At 42.0% G+C, this 12931-nt stretch overlaps 1 protein-coding gene across 1 annotated transcript in view; it reads left to right on the top strand.

Annotated features, from left to right (window-relative positions):
* Positions 1-11602, top strand: part of PLCG2 (phospholipase C, gamma 2 (phosphatidylinositol-specific)) — a 139731-nt gene extending 128129 nt beyond the window's left edge. Inside the window, exons 31-32 of the mRNA XM_008574000.1 lie at positions 10342-10526; positions 11252-11602. Of these exons, the coding sequence (XP_008572222.1) occupies positions 10342-10526; positions 11252-11294 (228 nt within the window). The 3' untranslated portion in view covers positions 11295-11602. The remainder of the gene's footprint in view (positions 1-10341; positions 10527-11251) is intronic.
* Positions 11603-12931: the final 1329 nt, after the last annotated feature.

The following is a 12931-nucleotide window of genomic DNA, read 5'->3' as shown; positions in this document are numbered from 1 at the left end:
TCCGTGATGAGGCATAATGCGTCGGCCGCTGTTGGGGATGGAGAGTGTGGGCGTGGGAAGTGGACTCTCACAAATCTGCTTTCTGAAAGAGTTTTAGTAAAGAGTTGTCTGGGTGGGTGTAAATTTTATTTTAGCTGCTGGCTCTCAAGGTTTAATTCCACATCTGTCACCTGGTTCTGTGCCACTCACAGGTGCTGCTTGGCATTTCCATCCCCTGTGGGATGAGCGAACTCTCTTGGAAGTCGAGCTGGGCTGCATTCAGTAGACCTGGGCTTTCTCCTCGATGCTCAGGGTCAGTCCTTGTATTCCTCACTCCGTGCTCTGGAGGCCAGCGAGAGGCTGGTAAACAGCTCCAGAAAGAGACTTGTCTGAGCAGTGACTGAGCCAGTGAGGGCTGAAATGGAGTTAACTCATAACACACTTGCTGAGACAGAAACTGTCAGTAAGGACTTGAAACCCTTTCTGAAGAAGCCATTTACATGTCACAAACTCTCAGTCCTTTCCTTTGTTAGCTGTAGTTTATGAAGAGTACTTCTAGCACATTTTATTGCCTTGTATATGTCATTCGAGAAATAGGGGGACAAAAGGGGCAGATGGAAAAAATGCCCTTTAACAGCTTGTATATAATCAGTGTTAGCATCTTGGTCTCTTTCCTTTGCCTTAAAATTTTTTGCAGATGCTATTTCCATAGTCAGATTCATACATGTGCTCTTTTTCCACTTCACAGACAACTTTAAGCATTTTTTCTGTGTTATTTTATGATTTTTCAAGTCCATTGATACCTATTTCATTAGGTGTAGGTCCCTAATTCACTTAACTGTCCATCAGTGGGAGAATGGTTAAGTTGTTGGCAGTTTTTTACTTTATAAATAATAAAGGTTTAAAATTATTTCTCAAGGCTAGATATTTAGTGATAGAAAAATAGATCAAAGAAAAAAGGACCATATTTTTTTTGATACATGTTGAATTGTTCTCAGAAAGTAAATAGTTTAAGTTGATGCATTACATCCAGTCTTGCCATTAATTGGAAGGGGCCTCCACTCAAATGATCTAAACTGGTGAGATTCCGAAAAACAGGACTGGGAGGAAGGGGCATGTGCACATAGCTCCTGGAGGGCCAGGGGCCCACAGCCACCTTGCACAACCTGTGAGAGGGAGACGTACTGTCACAGTTACGGGTTCATGCTGTGCACTGACATGATACAACTGTCAATGATGGTAATACTATTATCCTGCTACCAAATGGATTCTGAGAAGCACAAAAGAACATCACGTTCCTTCAAAGAAAAGAAGCCATTGAAATAAGATTTTCTTTGGGCTTGGCATTATCCAGGCTAACAAGTTAGCCTACCACAGCCTCATGGATGCTGGCAGAAGACAGGCAACTCGTGGGTCAGAGACAACTTAATTACAACACTAGCAGTAGCCAGAATGTCAACATTTGTACCAGTTCACCAAGTTCCAGTTCCCACGGGGTGACACCAGCACATGAGGGGTGTTGCATTACAGGAGCAGCTCAAATCTTTAAAAACAGGCAGTTAACCTGCTGATCTTTGCCTGGAAAGAGGTAGGGAGACATTATTTCTATTATACTGGGCAGTCAGCAAACCTGCCCTTCCTTTGCTCCAGAAGGGGCCGCTATTCTTCCGAGGCTGTTGCTACACAAACATTCCTGAAAAAACATCATTCAGTTTCTTGTCTGCTTCTTTATAGGGACTGTGCACCTATGTTTCTCTCTCTGTAGAGTTCCCTAATTTTATTCATACGTAAGGAATGCTTTTGATTTTATATACTAAGTTTATTTTTAAATCAGTGCAAATGCTAAACTGGACTCAATGGCGTGAATCTGACAGTTGTATGCTTTCCAGGAAAAGTGGAATAAAAGATCAATGTTTAGAGATCTTTGGCACAAATAGCTGAAAGTAGCTTAAAAATGTACCCATTTCTTGTAACTCTCAGATGGGAATGGAATAGTTTCGAGGACTCACTGAACTTGTTTATAACATTTAAATGGCCCTATTTAAAGTGTGTTTTAAAGTGCGGAAGAGTCAGTGATGATATAACTTTCAGTTACCAAATCCAGGAGCAAAAGCAGGGCTGCCAAGGAGGGACCTAGAAGGCCATGCAGGGAGGTTTTCAAGCATAAATGTCTGATACAAAGAACTATCAGAAGGGACTCTGCAAAATCACAACTTTGCAGAAAGGCCCATTGCAACTTTACACAAAAAATGCTTCTGTGGGGACATCTGCCCAGCAACTGCCTGTCAACCTTGGATTGGTATCACCCTTGTTATTGATCCTTGTAGCCAAGGATAATTTTCCACACAACCATGTAATCCTCCATCACTTTCCTTTAAAAACCTTTGTCTTCCTTTACCTTCCTGAATATGCACATAGTTTACTATGGCATGCACATTCCCATGGTGATGCCCTATTCCCAAATATATTTTTCTTTCTTATTTAAAAAAAAAATAGTAGAACTGGGAAAAGTATGGAAACTTGAATATTTATCCTAGACATCATTGATGGGCAAGGTGGCAGTTTCTGGAGGGTACATTTGAGAAAACTGGGTGGACTGTGTTTCACTTTGTGCTGGGCGGGAGCTAAGATGCAAGGGGTAGAGAAAGACCAGGATGCTGTGGTTCTGGGTGAGGGTTCAGCCAGAACAGAGGTGTGAATCTCTTTGGAAAAAGGCTACAGTACACACTCTAGAATCCTGGAGGACCAGGACTTGGAGCTGCACTCTGGAGTGAGCTACTCTTGGTTTTTGAGGTTGGGGAAGATTTCCTTACACTTGGGGAGACGTGGAGGCACAGAGAAAAGCCTCCCTTGTACCTCACCAGCTAAAGTTTGCCAATTTGTCCAGTGCTGGCTCCGAAGGGCAGAAACTGCTGTGCCTACCACCCCAGGCCTAACACTTTGATGTGACAGCTGAACAGACAAAACCATGAGTATGCAGTGGAAAAAAAAAAAAAAACAACAAAAAAAACCTGGCACACAGCAACAAGAGGAAGAAAGACCCAGGCGAACACCTGGGACAGGTGGCTGGCGGTTGAAGTTGAACTGTTGGAAGTATCAGATGGGAACCAAAATACGTAAGCCAAGTAGATACCCAAGTAGAACACTGGGAAAGACCTTCTGGAATTTGAAACAAAAAAACTGATTTATTGAATTTAAAAATTCAGTATATAAATACAGAAATCTGCATTAGTGATCCGAAAGATAATGTGGAAGAAATGTCTCACAATCTAGAGCAACACCAGCATGAGATGGAAATCATAAATGAAAAGAGGGGCTGGGAGAACAGGTGCAGTGACCTAATGTGAAAGCATGTCCCAAAGACACAGTGGGACAGATGGTAGGGAGCTAGGAATGACACAATTCATAGAGGAAATTTTCCCTGATGTGCTGCTTGAGAGGGCTCACTTGCGCCCAGGTGGGACAAATAGAAAACACATCCACACCTCTGGTCATATTTTAGTAAAAATTTGATTCTGATGATAAATAAACCTAGACTTCCCGAAAGTCTAACATCATCGTTGTCTTCTTCAGCACTGAAAACTAGTGTACAGTAGAACACCATCTGCAGACTAAGAAGACAAGAGTTGGTGTCCAGCCACCCACATGTGAAGGCAGGAGAAGTGCATTTGTGGATATGCACGATTTTAGATCTATCGTGTGTCCTACTCAAGGGAAACCTCAAGGCAGCCCCCTGAATCAATGGTAGTTTAGTCAGAGGAGCAGTTTCTACAGAGAGAAAGCAATGAATAATTAATTGTGCAGTACAGTTACATCTTACGGGATGACGACAGTGTGACTGAAATGTTGTGATGGTTAAGTACCAAATAAGGATTCTTGAAACAGATGAAATACACTATAATAAAAAGTTTCATACCCTGAAGCTAAAAATAATTAAATATCAGCAAAACCTAGGCACTGGCAGGTAAAATAAAGGTGTCCTAAAGGGTTTCAACTTTGATGACTGAGGAATCAAGGCAAATAGAGCATCCTGCAGAGGGGGGAGTTAATTCTGATATTTTTTATGTAAAAGCCAAGTGTGGGGCCGGCCCAGTGGCGCACTGCTACAGTGCGCCGCTTGGGAAGCGCGGCGGCGCTCCCACCGAGGGCTGCGATCCCGTTGCCAGTCCCGGTCCGGTACGGGCGCGACACTGAGGGTTATGATCCGTTGCCGGTCACGAAAAAAGACAAAAAGGGAAAAAAAGCCAAGTGTGATTTTAATTGGTATTGTTAAGAGACTGATGATAGCCACTGTAAGAACTGAAAAGCAGGGGGGAAATAAGGAGAAAAAAAGGAGATAAACAGAAACTTGACCAAGAGGGTAAAATAAGGGAAGGATCAAAGAAGAAATTAAAGCAAAGTACTATAAAATGTATAGTAATCCAATGGAATTGTTGAGAACTGATATTTAATTTGGTAAATGGACTGAATTCTCCTGTTAGAAAAGAACATGTAAACCTGTGCACTGTTTACAAGAAGTAACCCTAAAAGCAAACTATAAAGGAAAAAAAAAAAAAAGAATGGATGGAAGATTTACTGGGAAATTTGGGAAGGAAAAGTTAATATCAAAGTAGAATTTAAGATCAGAAGTACTAAAGAGCATTAAAAACCACATGTGATGATAAAATGCTTGGCTTACAAAGGGACGTAAGTCATTAGGAAACAGCATAGTCCCTAAATATATACAACAAAAGGTCCTACAAAGACAACTGGATGAAAATGCTAATTACCCTGATTTGATCACTGCACATTGTACACATGTACCCAGATATCACAATGTACCTCATAAAAGTATATAATAAAATCTTTCAGAATTTGGAAGGTCTAGTATACAAAAAGTAAGCAAGGCCAGAAGATCAAAATAATTTAAGAGATATACAACTTTGTATCCTACAAGTGGATAATATACATTGTTTTCTTCTATGTCTCAGAAACTTGATTGCATACTTGGTCAGAAGGAAAACCTTGATACACTTTTAAAAATAATGATTTCATAAGTTTGGCTATAACCTAAAAAATTTGAAATGTAAAAAGATAGCGAAAATGTTCACTATTTGAAAATAAGAATTTCCCAAATAAAATAAGAAATCAAAACAAGTTACCTAGAAAGTAATAGGAGGGTAGTTCAAAAAATTCATGGAAAAATAGAATTGAAAGATAATACAAATCTTTCCATAAACTTTTTGAAATGTCCTTATATGATATTTACACCATAATTATGTTGAGAGGAGGAAGGTACTTGCATTAAAACCTCACAGAACAAAGACTAAAAACACAAGCACTAAGTATTTATCTTAAGAACTTTTAAACCCTAATAAACTAATAGAAAAGAAGAACAAGATAGAGATAAAGCCCAACTGAATAAAACACCAAAGAAAAAAATAAAACAAATGCTGGTTCATCCAAAAAAAAATTAAGCAAACTCTTTGCCTATTTATTAAAGAAACAAAGTAAAAGCAAAAACATATAAGACTAAATATTAGGGCCGGCCCAGTGGTGCACTGGAGAGTGCGCCGCTTGGGAGCGCGGCGGCGCTCCTGCCGAGGGTTTGGATCCCACGTGGAGACCGGTTTCCGCTCACTGGCTGAGTGCGGTGCGGGCGCACCACCGAGGGTTGCGATCCCGTTGCTGGTCAGTAAAAAAGACAAAAAAGACAAAAAGGAAAAAAAAAAAAAGACTAAATATTAGAAAGGAGACTGAACCCCAAATAAGAAACTAGAGCAAATGGGGGCCGGCCCAGTGGCGCACTGGATAGTGCGCCGCTTAGGAGGCGCGGCAGCGCTGCCGCCCGAAGGGTTCGGATCCCACATACAGACCGGCTCCCGCTCACTGGCTGAGCGAGGCGTGGGAGCAACACCGAGGTTTGCAATCCTGTTGCCGGTCCCTGGTCCGGTACGGGGGCAACACTGAGGGTTGCGATCCGTTGCCGGACACGGAACAAAAAGACAAAAGACAAAAAAAAAAAAAAAGAAACTAGAGCAAATGGATGGTTGCTTTAAAGAATATAAATGAACTAAAATTATTCTGAGAAGCAGCAGAAAAGTTAGAGACAAAGTCCTATAGAAGACACTTAAAGGGTGATAACACAGATATTAGTGCTAAGTGGTTTTATAGCTGAGTTCTACCTGAATTTAAAGAACATGATTCCAGTTTTACTCCACTGAAGTAAGTAGAAAAATGGAAATGTTCCAGTTATCTCACAGCTATATAATTTTCATATTAAAATTGGAAAAAGGTTTTACTCCTAGCTCTCCCCTGACCTTAAACAGCCACAGATAAATGCCACTTATGAATATAGATGTTAAACTTAAAAAAAACCCAGTATTTCCAGCCGTTTACTAAAAGAACAATATATTACAACTAAGTAGAGTTTATTCCAGGGGTGCGAGGATGGTTTAACACTGGCACAGTTAGCAACACATTAAGTGAGGAAAAAGCACAAACTACTAGATGCCACAAATGTAACTGACCAAATGAAATCAGTATGAAATGTGAAAATAGGAAAAAATGATCTGTATTCACAAGTTATGATTATAATCTTACAAAAACCAGAAAGACTCTGATTTTAAAGGAACTAATATTTATTCACCTTATAGTTCTTTAACTACTTCTCTCTGTTTTAGAAATAACAAGTGGAAATGTGGGGTGGGAGGCAGAGACAGATGGAAAATCTCCTTTATGGTATTGACAGCAACATAACACATTTAGGAGTAACTTAAATAAGAAAGGCATAGGGCTTATATGCCTTTTATACTCTTCCTTAAGAGTATAAAATCTTACTGAAAGACACAAAGCAACACCTGAACAAGTAGAAATTTATGTCAACCCTTCCAAAATTAATGTTTGATTGGAGTCAAAGACATCAGTATTAACTCGCTTACAATATATAGATATATACACACAGATAGGTAGATACAGAAGTAAATGTGTGTTTTTGCATACATTACTATAAATGCATAAGTATCCTGTCTCTGTCCACTGAGAGAACCTAGCACAGTAGCAATGAGCATACCAGCTATCGCTTTCTAAATATTATTCTCCAATAAAGAAATCAGGGCTCCTTAGACAAGTGGTTGATTTCAGATTTAGGATAAAGAAAATATAAAATGAGCCTGGAATCTCTTAAAGTTCCAGTAAATAAAGAAGTGCATTAAAAAAAAAAAGATGGGGCATATCAAAGGGACATAGGAGCCAACTAGAAAGACCTTTCAATGGCCAAAGCTGAACAATTTGAGAAACAAAATAGGTATAATGATAATTTGGACTGTAACACATGGAAGAAAATATCCACGTGTACATGAATGAATGAATAGGTACGTGAGAGAGAAGGTTGTTCTTTTTTTACAGGAGAATTCTAATTATTAAACGTAGAAGGAATGAAGGAACTGGAAAATCACCACTGGAACACCGTAGTTCTAACTGCTGCAGGTAAGATGTGCCAGTGGAGGCTAAAATTAGCAAGTGAAACTTGGAGGAGAAACAGGATATTTGCAGTCTCCAAAGCACTTTCCTCCAAGAAATGTATTAATTGGAAAGAGAAAAATAGCAGCTTCACAGTGGGTAAACCCGGCAGACACCATCTTAAATCATCAACATTACTTCCACCAGTAATGAGACCTGCCGATATCATGTATCTCCTAAAGTGATACCCCGAGAAGGGCACACCACCTATGTGTCATTCTTACCAAAATTGCATAGCCTCAAATAAATTGTGAGGAAACACCAGGCAAACTTCAATTGAGGGATGTTCTACAAAATAACTGGCTAATACTCTTCCAAAGTGTCAAGGTCATAAAAGATGAGGGAGACTGAGGAAACTTCATAGATTGGAGGAGACTAAGGAGACGCGGCAGCTAAATGCAACATGGAATCGGGATTGGATGCTGGAACAGAGAAAGGACAGAGGTGGAAAATCTGAATAGAATCTGTAATTTAGTAGTATTGCACCAGTAGTAGTAATTTCTTAGTTTTGATAATTGTATATGGTTGTGCAAGGTGTTAACACTGGGGAATCTGGGTGATGTGCACTATGCAAGAGCTCTCTATACTATTACTGCAACTGGAAGTTTAAAATTTCAACAAAAAACATGGATGGGGGGAAATTTTTTTTTCTTTTATGGTGGTTTTCCCTGCTGCCACCAAACAAAAAGTTAAAGGTGGAGAATGCCATAAAGATTTTGTCACAGGCCAGGTAAAACTCACTACCAAAAATTTTCTGTATTTTCTAACTATAGACTGGGGAGAAAAAACAAACTAAAGTTTTGTGTGAAAACTCAGTCTCAAAAGAAAGCCAGGAAATAATTATCACAGAATTCAAAGGGGAAGGAGGAAGTGCTGATGGGAAGACGTGCGTAGAGCGGACAGCACTTTTTCCTGACCTGGTAGTGCTTCCACAGCTGTTTGCTATGCAGTTATTCACTCAACTATGTAGTTATTTCCCAAATGCATGTTATATCTCATTTACAAGGGTACTTCAAAAAGCTCATAGAAATATTCACATGATCTCTTAATTCTGTTTTTCCACAAACTTTTTGAAGTACCCTTGTACATACAGTACACTAAGAAGTAAATGATATAACATAGCTAAAAAATGTTTTGGGATTCAGAAAAAGCAGTAAAGGGCTGCAATTGCAGAAGTGTCATAAAAAGGTTGGAGTTTGAACTTGAACCTGAATAACAGCCACTACTTACTTGAAAGTGACAGAAGCTGTTTTCTTCTAGGTGGAGAGAAGGTGAGAAGACAACATCGTGGTACGGTGTTAAGACTTAAATGGGGGATTTTATTTTGCTTTATTCTAAGTAGGGAGGAAAGCTGGTCTCCCTGCAGAAGGACATAAGTTTAAGTGAAGTCACTACGGACTCTTCCCAGCGCCTCCCTCAATATGTTCACTTAATCACCAGGGACTGTTTCAGCTGCACGTGCTCCTCCACCTGGGCAGACAGCTGCAGTAACCATCATCTCTCCCCTCCTCCAAAGTCAGAGTTCTAGCTACCACCCTGGGGGGTGTCTGTGATGTTTCGTTAGGTCTTTAAAGGGGAAAATAAAACTTGCAGAGCAAGGTATGGGCTGAGTCTATGTTTCTGTAAAAGGAAATGACTAAAGAAGCCCATTTGTGCATATATGGATGCACGTTTTCTCAGCAGAGGGGTCCCTCACTTGAACTGCTCCATCAATAGGAAAGTATTAGTCAGTAGACCTGAGCGCCTGGATAGCCAGCCTTCATGCGGTAGTCAGCCATCTAGGTAAAAGATCCTCATCTCCCCCCACACTGACACCAGCTCCTTACCCTGATAGACTTTCTCCTTTTCTTTCCCCCTTAGCATAATGGAGGGAATATTTTGGCTCCCACAAGTGAAGCTGAGGGGTAGGTCTTGGTTTGGTTATGGCTGGACCCTGGTACTCATGGAGTGGCTCTGTTTTCCTCTGTTTTGGCCTCATTCCCAACTTTCTCTAATGATAGCCAAGGGGCCACAATGGGACCACCAGCAACTGGACTCATGGATCACTCAGCTGATCCCAAGGAAAGAAACTAAGTCCCATGGATGCGTCTAATGGTCCTGGCTTGGGTCAGGTGCCCGGAGGTGGTGATGGTGGGAAATAAGACACCAGTACTGGCTAGAACTGGGTCCATGCTCATCCCTGGGGGGTGTAATCTATGATACCTTTACTTTTTTTGGGTAACAGCTTTATTGATATATAATTCATATACCATGCAGTCACACATTTAAAGTGTACAATGGTTTTTAGTATATTCAGAGTTGTACAGCTGTCACCTCACCCCATCATCCCCCACCCCTGGCAACCATTAATCTACTTTGTGTCTCTATGAATTTGCTTGTTCTGGACATTTCGTATAAATGGCATCATATGTGATTCATGCATGTTGTAGCCTGCATGATCTTAAATTATCTGCCTCCCTCTCTGTCTTCATACTGTGCTGCTCTTACCTGCTGTGTTCCGCTGTAAGCATGTAGCTGCTTTGATACCTTTGCACTTAGGTAAAGGCCAGGAGGCAACATAGACCGTGAAAAGACTGGGTCCGATTATGAAATAGGATCCATGGGCAGTGCATTTTTTGCTTCAGTGTTTCACAATGAAGCTACATTGTGAAAACCAAGGTTTTTATAAACTGCTTGCTACCAATGCAATGCATAACTGTGAGTTTTATCTTTGGTTAAAATAGACCCAGGATTTTCTGGGATGATTTCTTTGCAAAACAACTGCCTCATATTCCCTTTGGGCACACTCATGAGATGCTATGTCTCATATTTTGGCTTGGAAGGTATGGTCCTCACATGGTTGTTCTCTGTCCTGACTTCTAGGAGAGCGAAGAGGAGCTTTACTCCTCCTGTCGCCAGCTGCGGAGGCGGCAGGAAGAACTGAACCACCAGCTCTTTCTCTACGACACACACCAGAACCTGCGCAATGCCAACCGGGATGCCCTCATTAAAGAGTTCAATGTCAACCTCAACCAGCTCCAGCTGTACCAGGAGACGTGCAACCGGAGGTAGGTCAGCACCCCACCCTACCTGCAAATCCTTGGGGTCTCTAGGCACAGTGACATTGGGCACCTGGGGTCAGGCTTCTGGAAAGCCCCCGAGTTACTTTAGAAATCCTTTGGTACCCTTGACCTAGTTCTCTTTGCTCTGTAAATAACTTACAGTAATACCTTCAGCACCTGCCACTTCCCTAAGTAGAACTATCTTCTCCAGAAGGGCATTTCAATGTAACAGTGAAAATAAATGATGACCACTAGCTTTTAAGGAGCCCTCATTGAATTCTGAAGAATGGGCTGATCCGATGGTCCTAGGCTGGGGTAGAACCCCCCACAGGGAATGCTCCTGGTTGTGCTACAGGCATGTATCAGGGGGTGGGGAGCTAGGGCTGCCTGGTGTCTCACCCCGTGTCAGACAGTCCTTCACAACAATGAACTGTCCTGATGAAAACGCCAGTAGCAGTGTCCAGCGAGAAACACTGTGCTGAGCGCCTTACATGTTATTTCAGTTATCTTTACTTCTGCCTACAGAGTAGCTATTACCCCCTTTGACCAATGAGGGTATTTAACCTCTTTGCATGTCGCTGTCTTGCCTGGAACCCACCTCTCTGACTCTCTGCCCTGTAACATCCAGCCTTGAACGACCGCACATGTGTGGATAGAGAAATGCTGCCGAGTTCAGCACATGGCCTGTTTCTTATGCCCCGCCAGTCATGGTGAAATCTGTTTTATTTCAGGTTAAGAGAGAAGAGAGTCAGCAACAGCAAATTTTACTCATAGAAGGCGGGGTCCGTGTGTAAGGGTGTTGTGTGTGTGTGCAAGTGTGTTTGCATGTCGGAGAATGTGTTCTATTCAGACCCTGGGAAGATGCTAATCTGTGATGTCATCCTCTTAAGCCTGCCATCGAGATGACATTTCTGAAGAAGACCCAACTGCATGAACTGCATGAGTTGGGGTGATTTTCTGCTAATTTTTTCATCTTGGACATTTTTCTTAACTTATATTCTCTATAGAGGATCCCCAAAACATGCTCATTTCTGGCCTCTTGTGTTCCAAACCTCACTGAATAAAAGCAATGAAAATCTCAATCAGTTAAGCTTCTGTGCACGACCTATACAGTGAGCAGGATTTCTTTTCCGGCCAACAACATTCTGCCTCTAATGACCCAGGTAATTGACTTCCACAGAAGATGAGCTGGAAATGTAAGGAACTAATTCATTAGATTCTGAAAAGGATTTTCACTAAAAGGCAAATGATACCACCATTAAGGCCATCGGATTCCACAAAGGCCTAAAGAGGAGCCCCACCCCCAGTCAGTGGGCTCAGCTCAATGTACTTTACCACCGGCCAGCTGGCTGGCTAGACAGACCTCCTGCATGGACCTACTGGAGTCCACAAGAAATGGTTGGGTGATGGAATCTGTTCGTTAAGACAGTTTCTAATTAATGATAGAGGCTTGCTTTGTGACTGGAGTTTTTGGGCATGGGGTGGAGATCTTGGGGCCTCCTTGTTTTAAAAAGCCTGTCAGAGAGACCAGAGACCTGCCAATGGCTCCGCCAGCTCCTTCTTGCCCTGCTCTGCCTGCTGCTGGAAGGCTCTGCCTGCTCATCACCCCTGCGGCCCCACCGAGCTGGCCGGGAGGCCACTGGGAAGGCTCTCAGTCTGCAGTTCTCCAGGACAAGAGATCACTTGCTGGTTTAAAGAGGGAGACGAATTAGGTTTATGGAGGGATTTCTCTGCATTACCTGGTTTTCTGTAGGAGCAGGCTAAGCTTGCATGGCTTAAGCATTAGGACGTTACAGAAAATTTCAGAAGCAGCCATCCTCCAAGGGGCAGCCCACTGAGTTCACAATAATATGTGTGTTTGGCTAGGATTTTACACCTCTGCATCTTGCAATGTAATTTCAGTGATTTAATAAGGCGTTCAGAAGGGGAGGATAGTGCTGGGGGGATGGCTGGTAGAGTAGAAACTTCTCACAGTGAAGTGAGAACTGACCTAGAAGAAAACAGGTGTACTGTGAAAAACAGTGATTGTGGTAGAAAGAAGCAGTTAGACTGGGCTTTCCTTGGGTGGAACTGTGTCTTAGAAACCCATCCAGCTGGGCTTAGCTGGCATGCATGTGTTGCTGAAGAGCAGATGGAAACAAACTGGGCTCTGTCTGATCGAAAGACCCTATCACTTCATTCCACAAAAACTTACTGAGCACTTCCATGTGCCCAGCACTGTGGCAGGGTCTGGGGCGCAATGTTAAAGAACAAAAGCTATGGTCACTGGTCTTATGGACCATATCCATACATGAGCTCCAGAAGAAAGGCATTTACCTTCCCTAAGCCAGGAGTACAGGTAATAGTCTGACGGAGGTGGGGCTGTTATCTTGTGACGTCACTTTAGTTATTTCTCCCATCGGGAGTTGCTA

This window comes from Galeopterus variegatus, unplaced genomic scaffold (assembly GCF_000696425.1).
Source record: "Galeopterus variegatus unplaced genomic scaffold, G_variegatus-3.0.2 Scaffold982, whole genome shotgun sequence".
In the NCBI taxonomy this organism is placed as follows: domain Eukaryota; kingdom Metazoa; phylum Chordata; class Mammalia; order Dermoptera; family Cynocephalidae; genus Galeopterus; species Galeopterus variegatus.
Note: the sequence above shows the minus strand (reverse complement) of the source record. Positions and strands in the feature narration are given on the sequence as shown.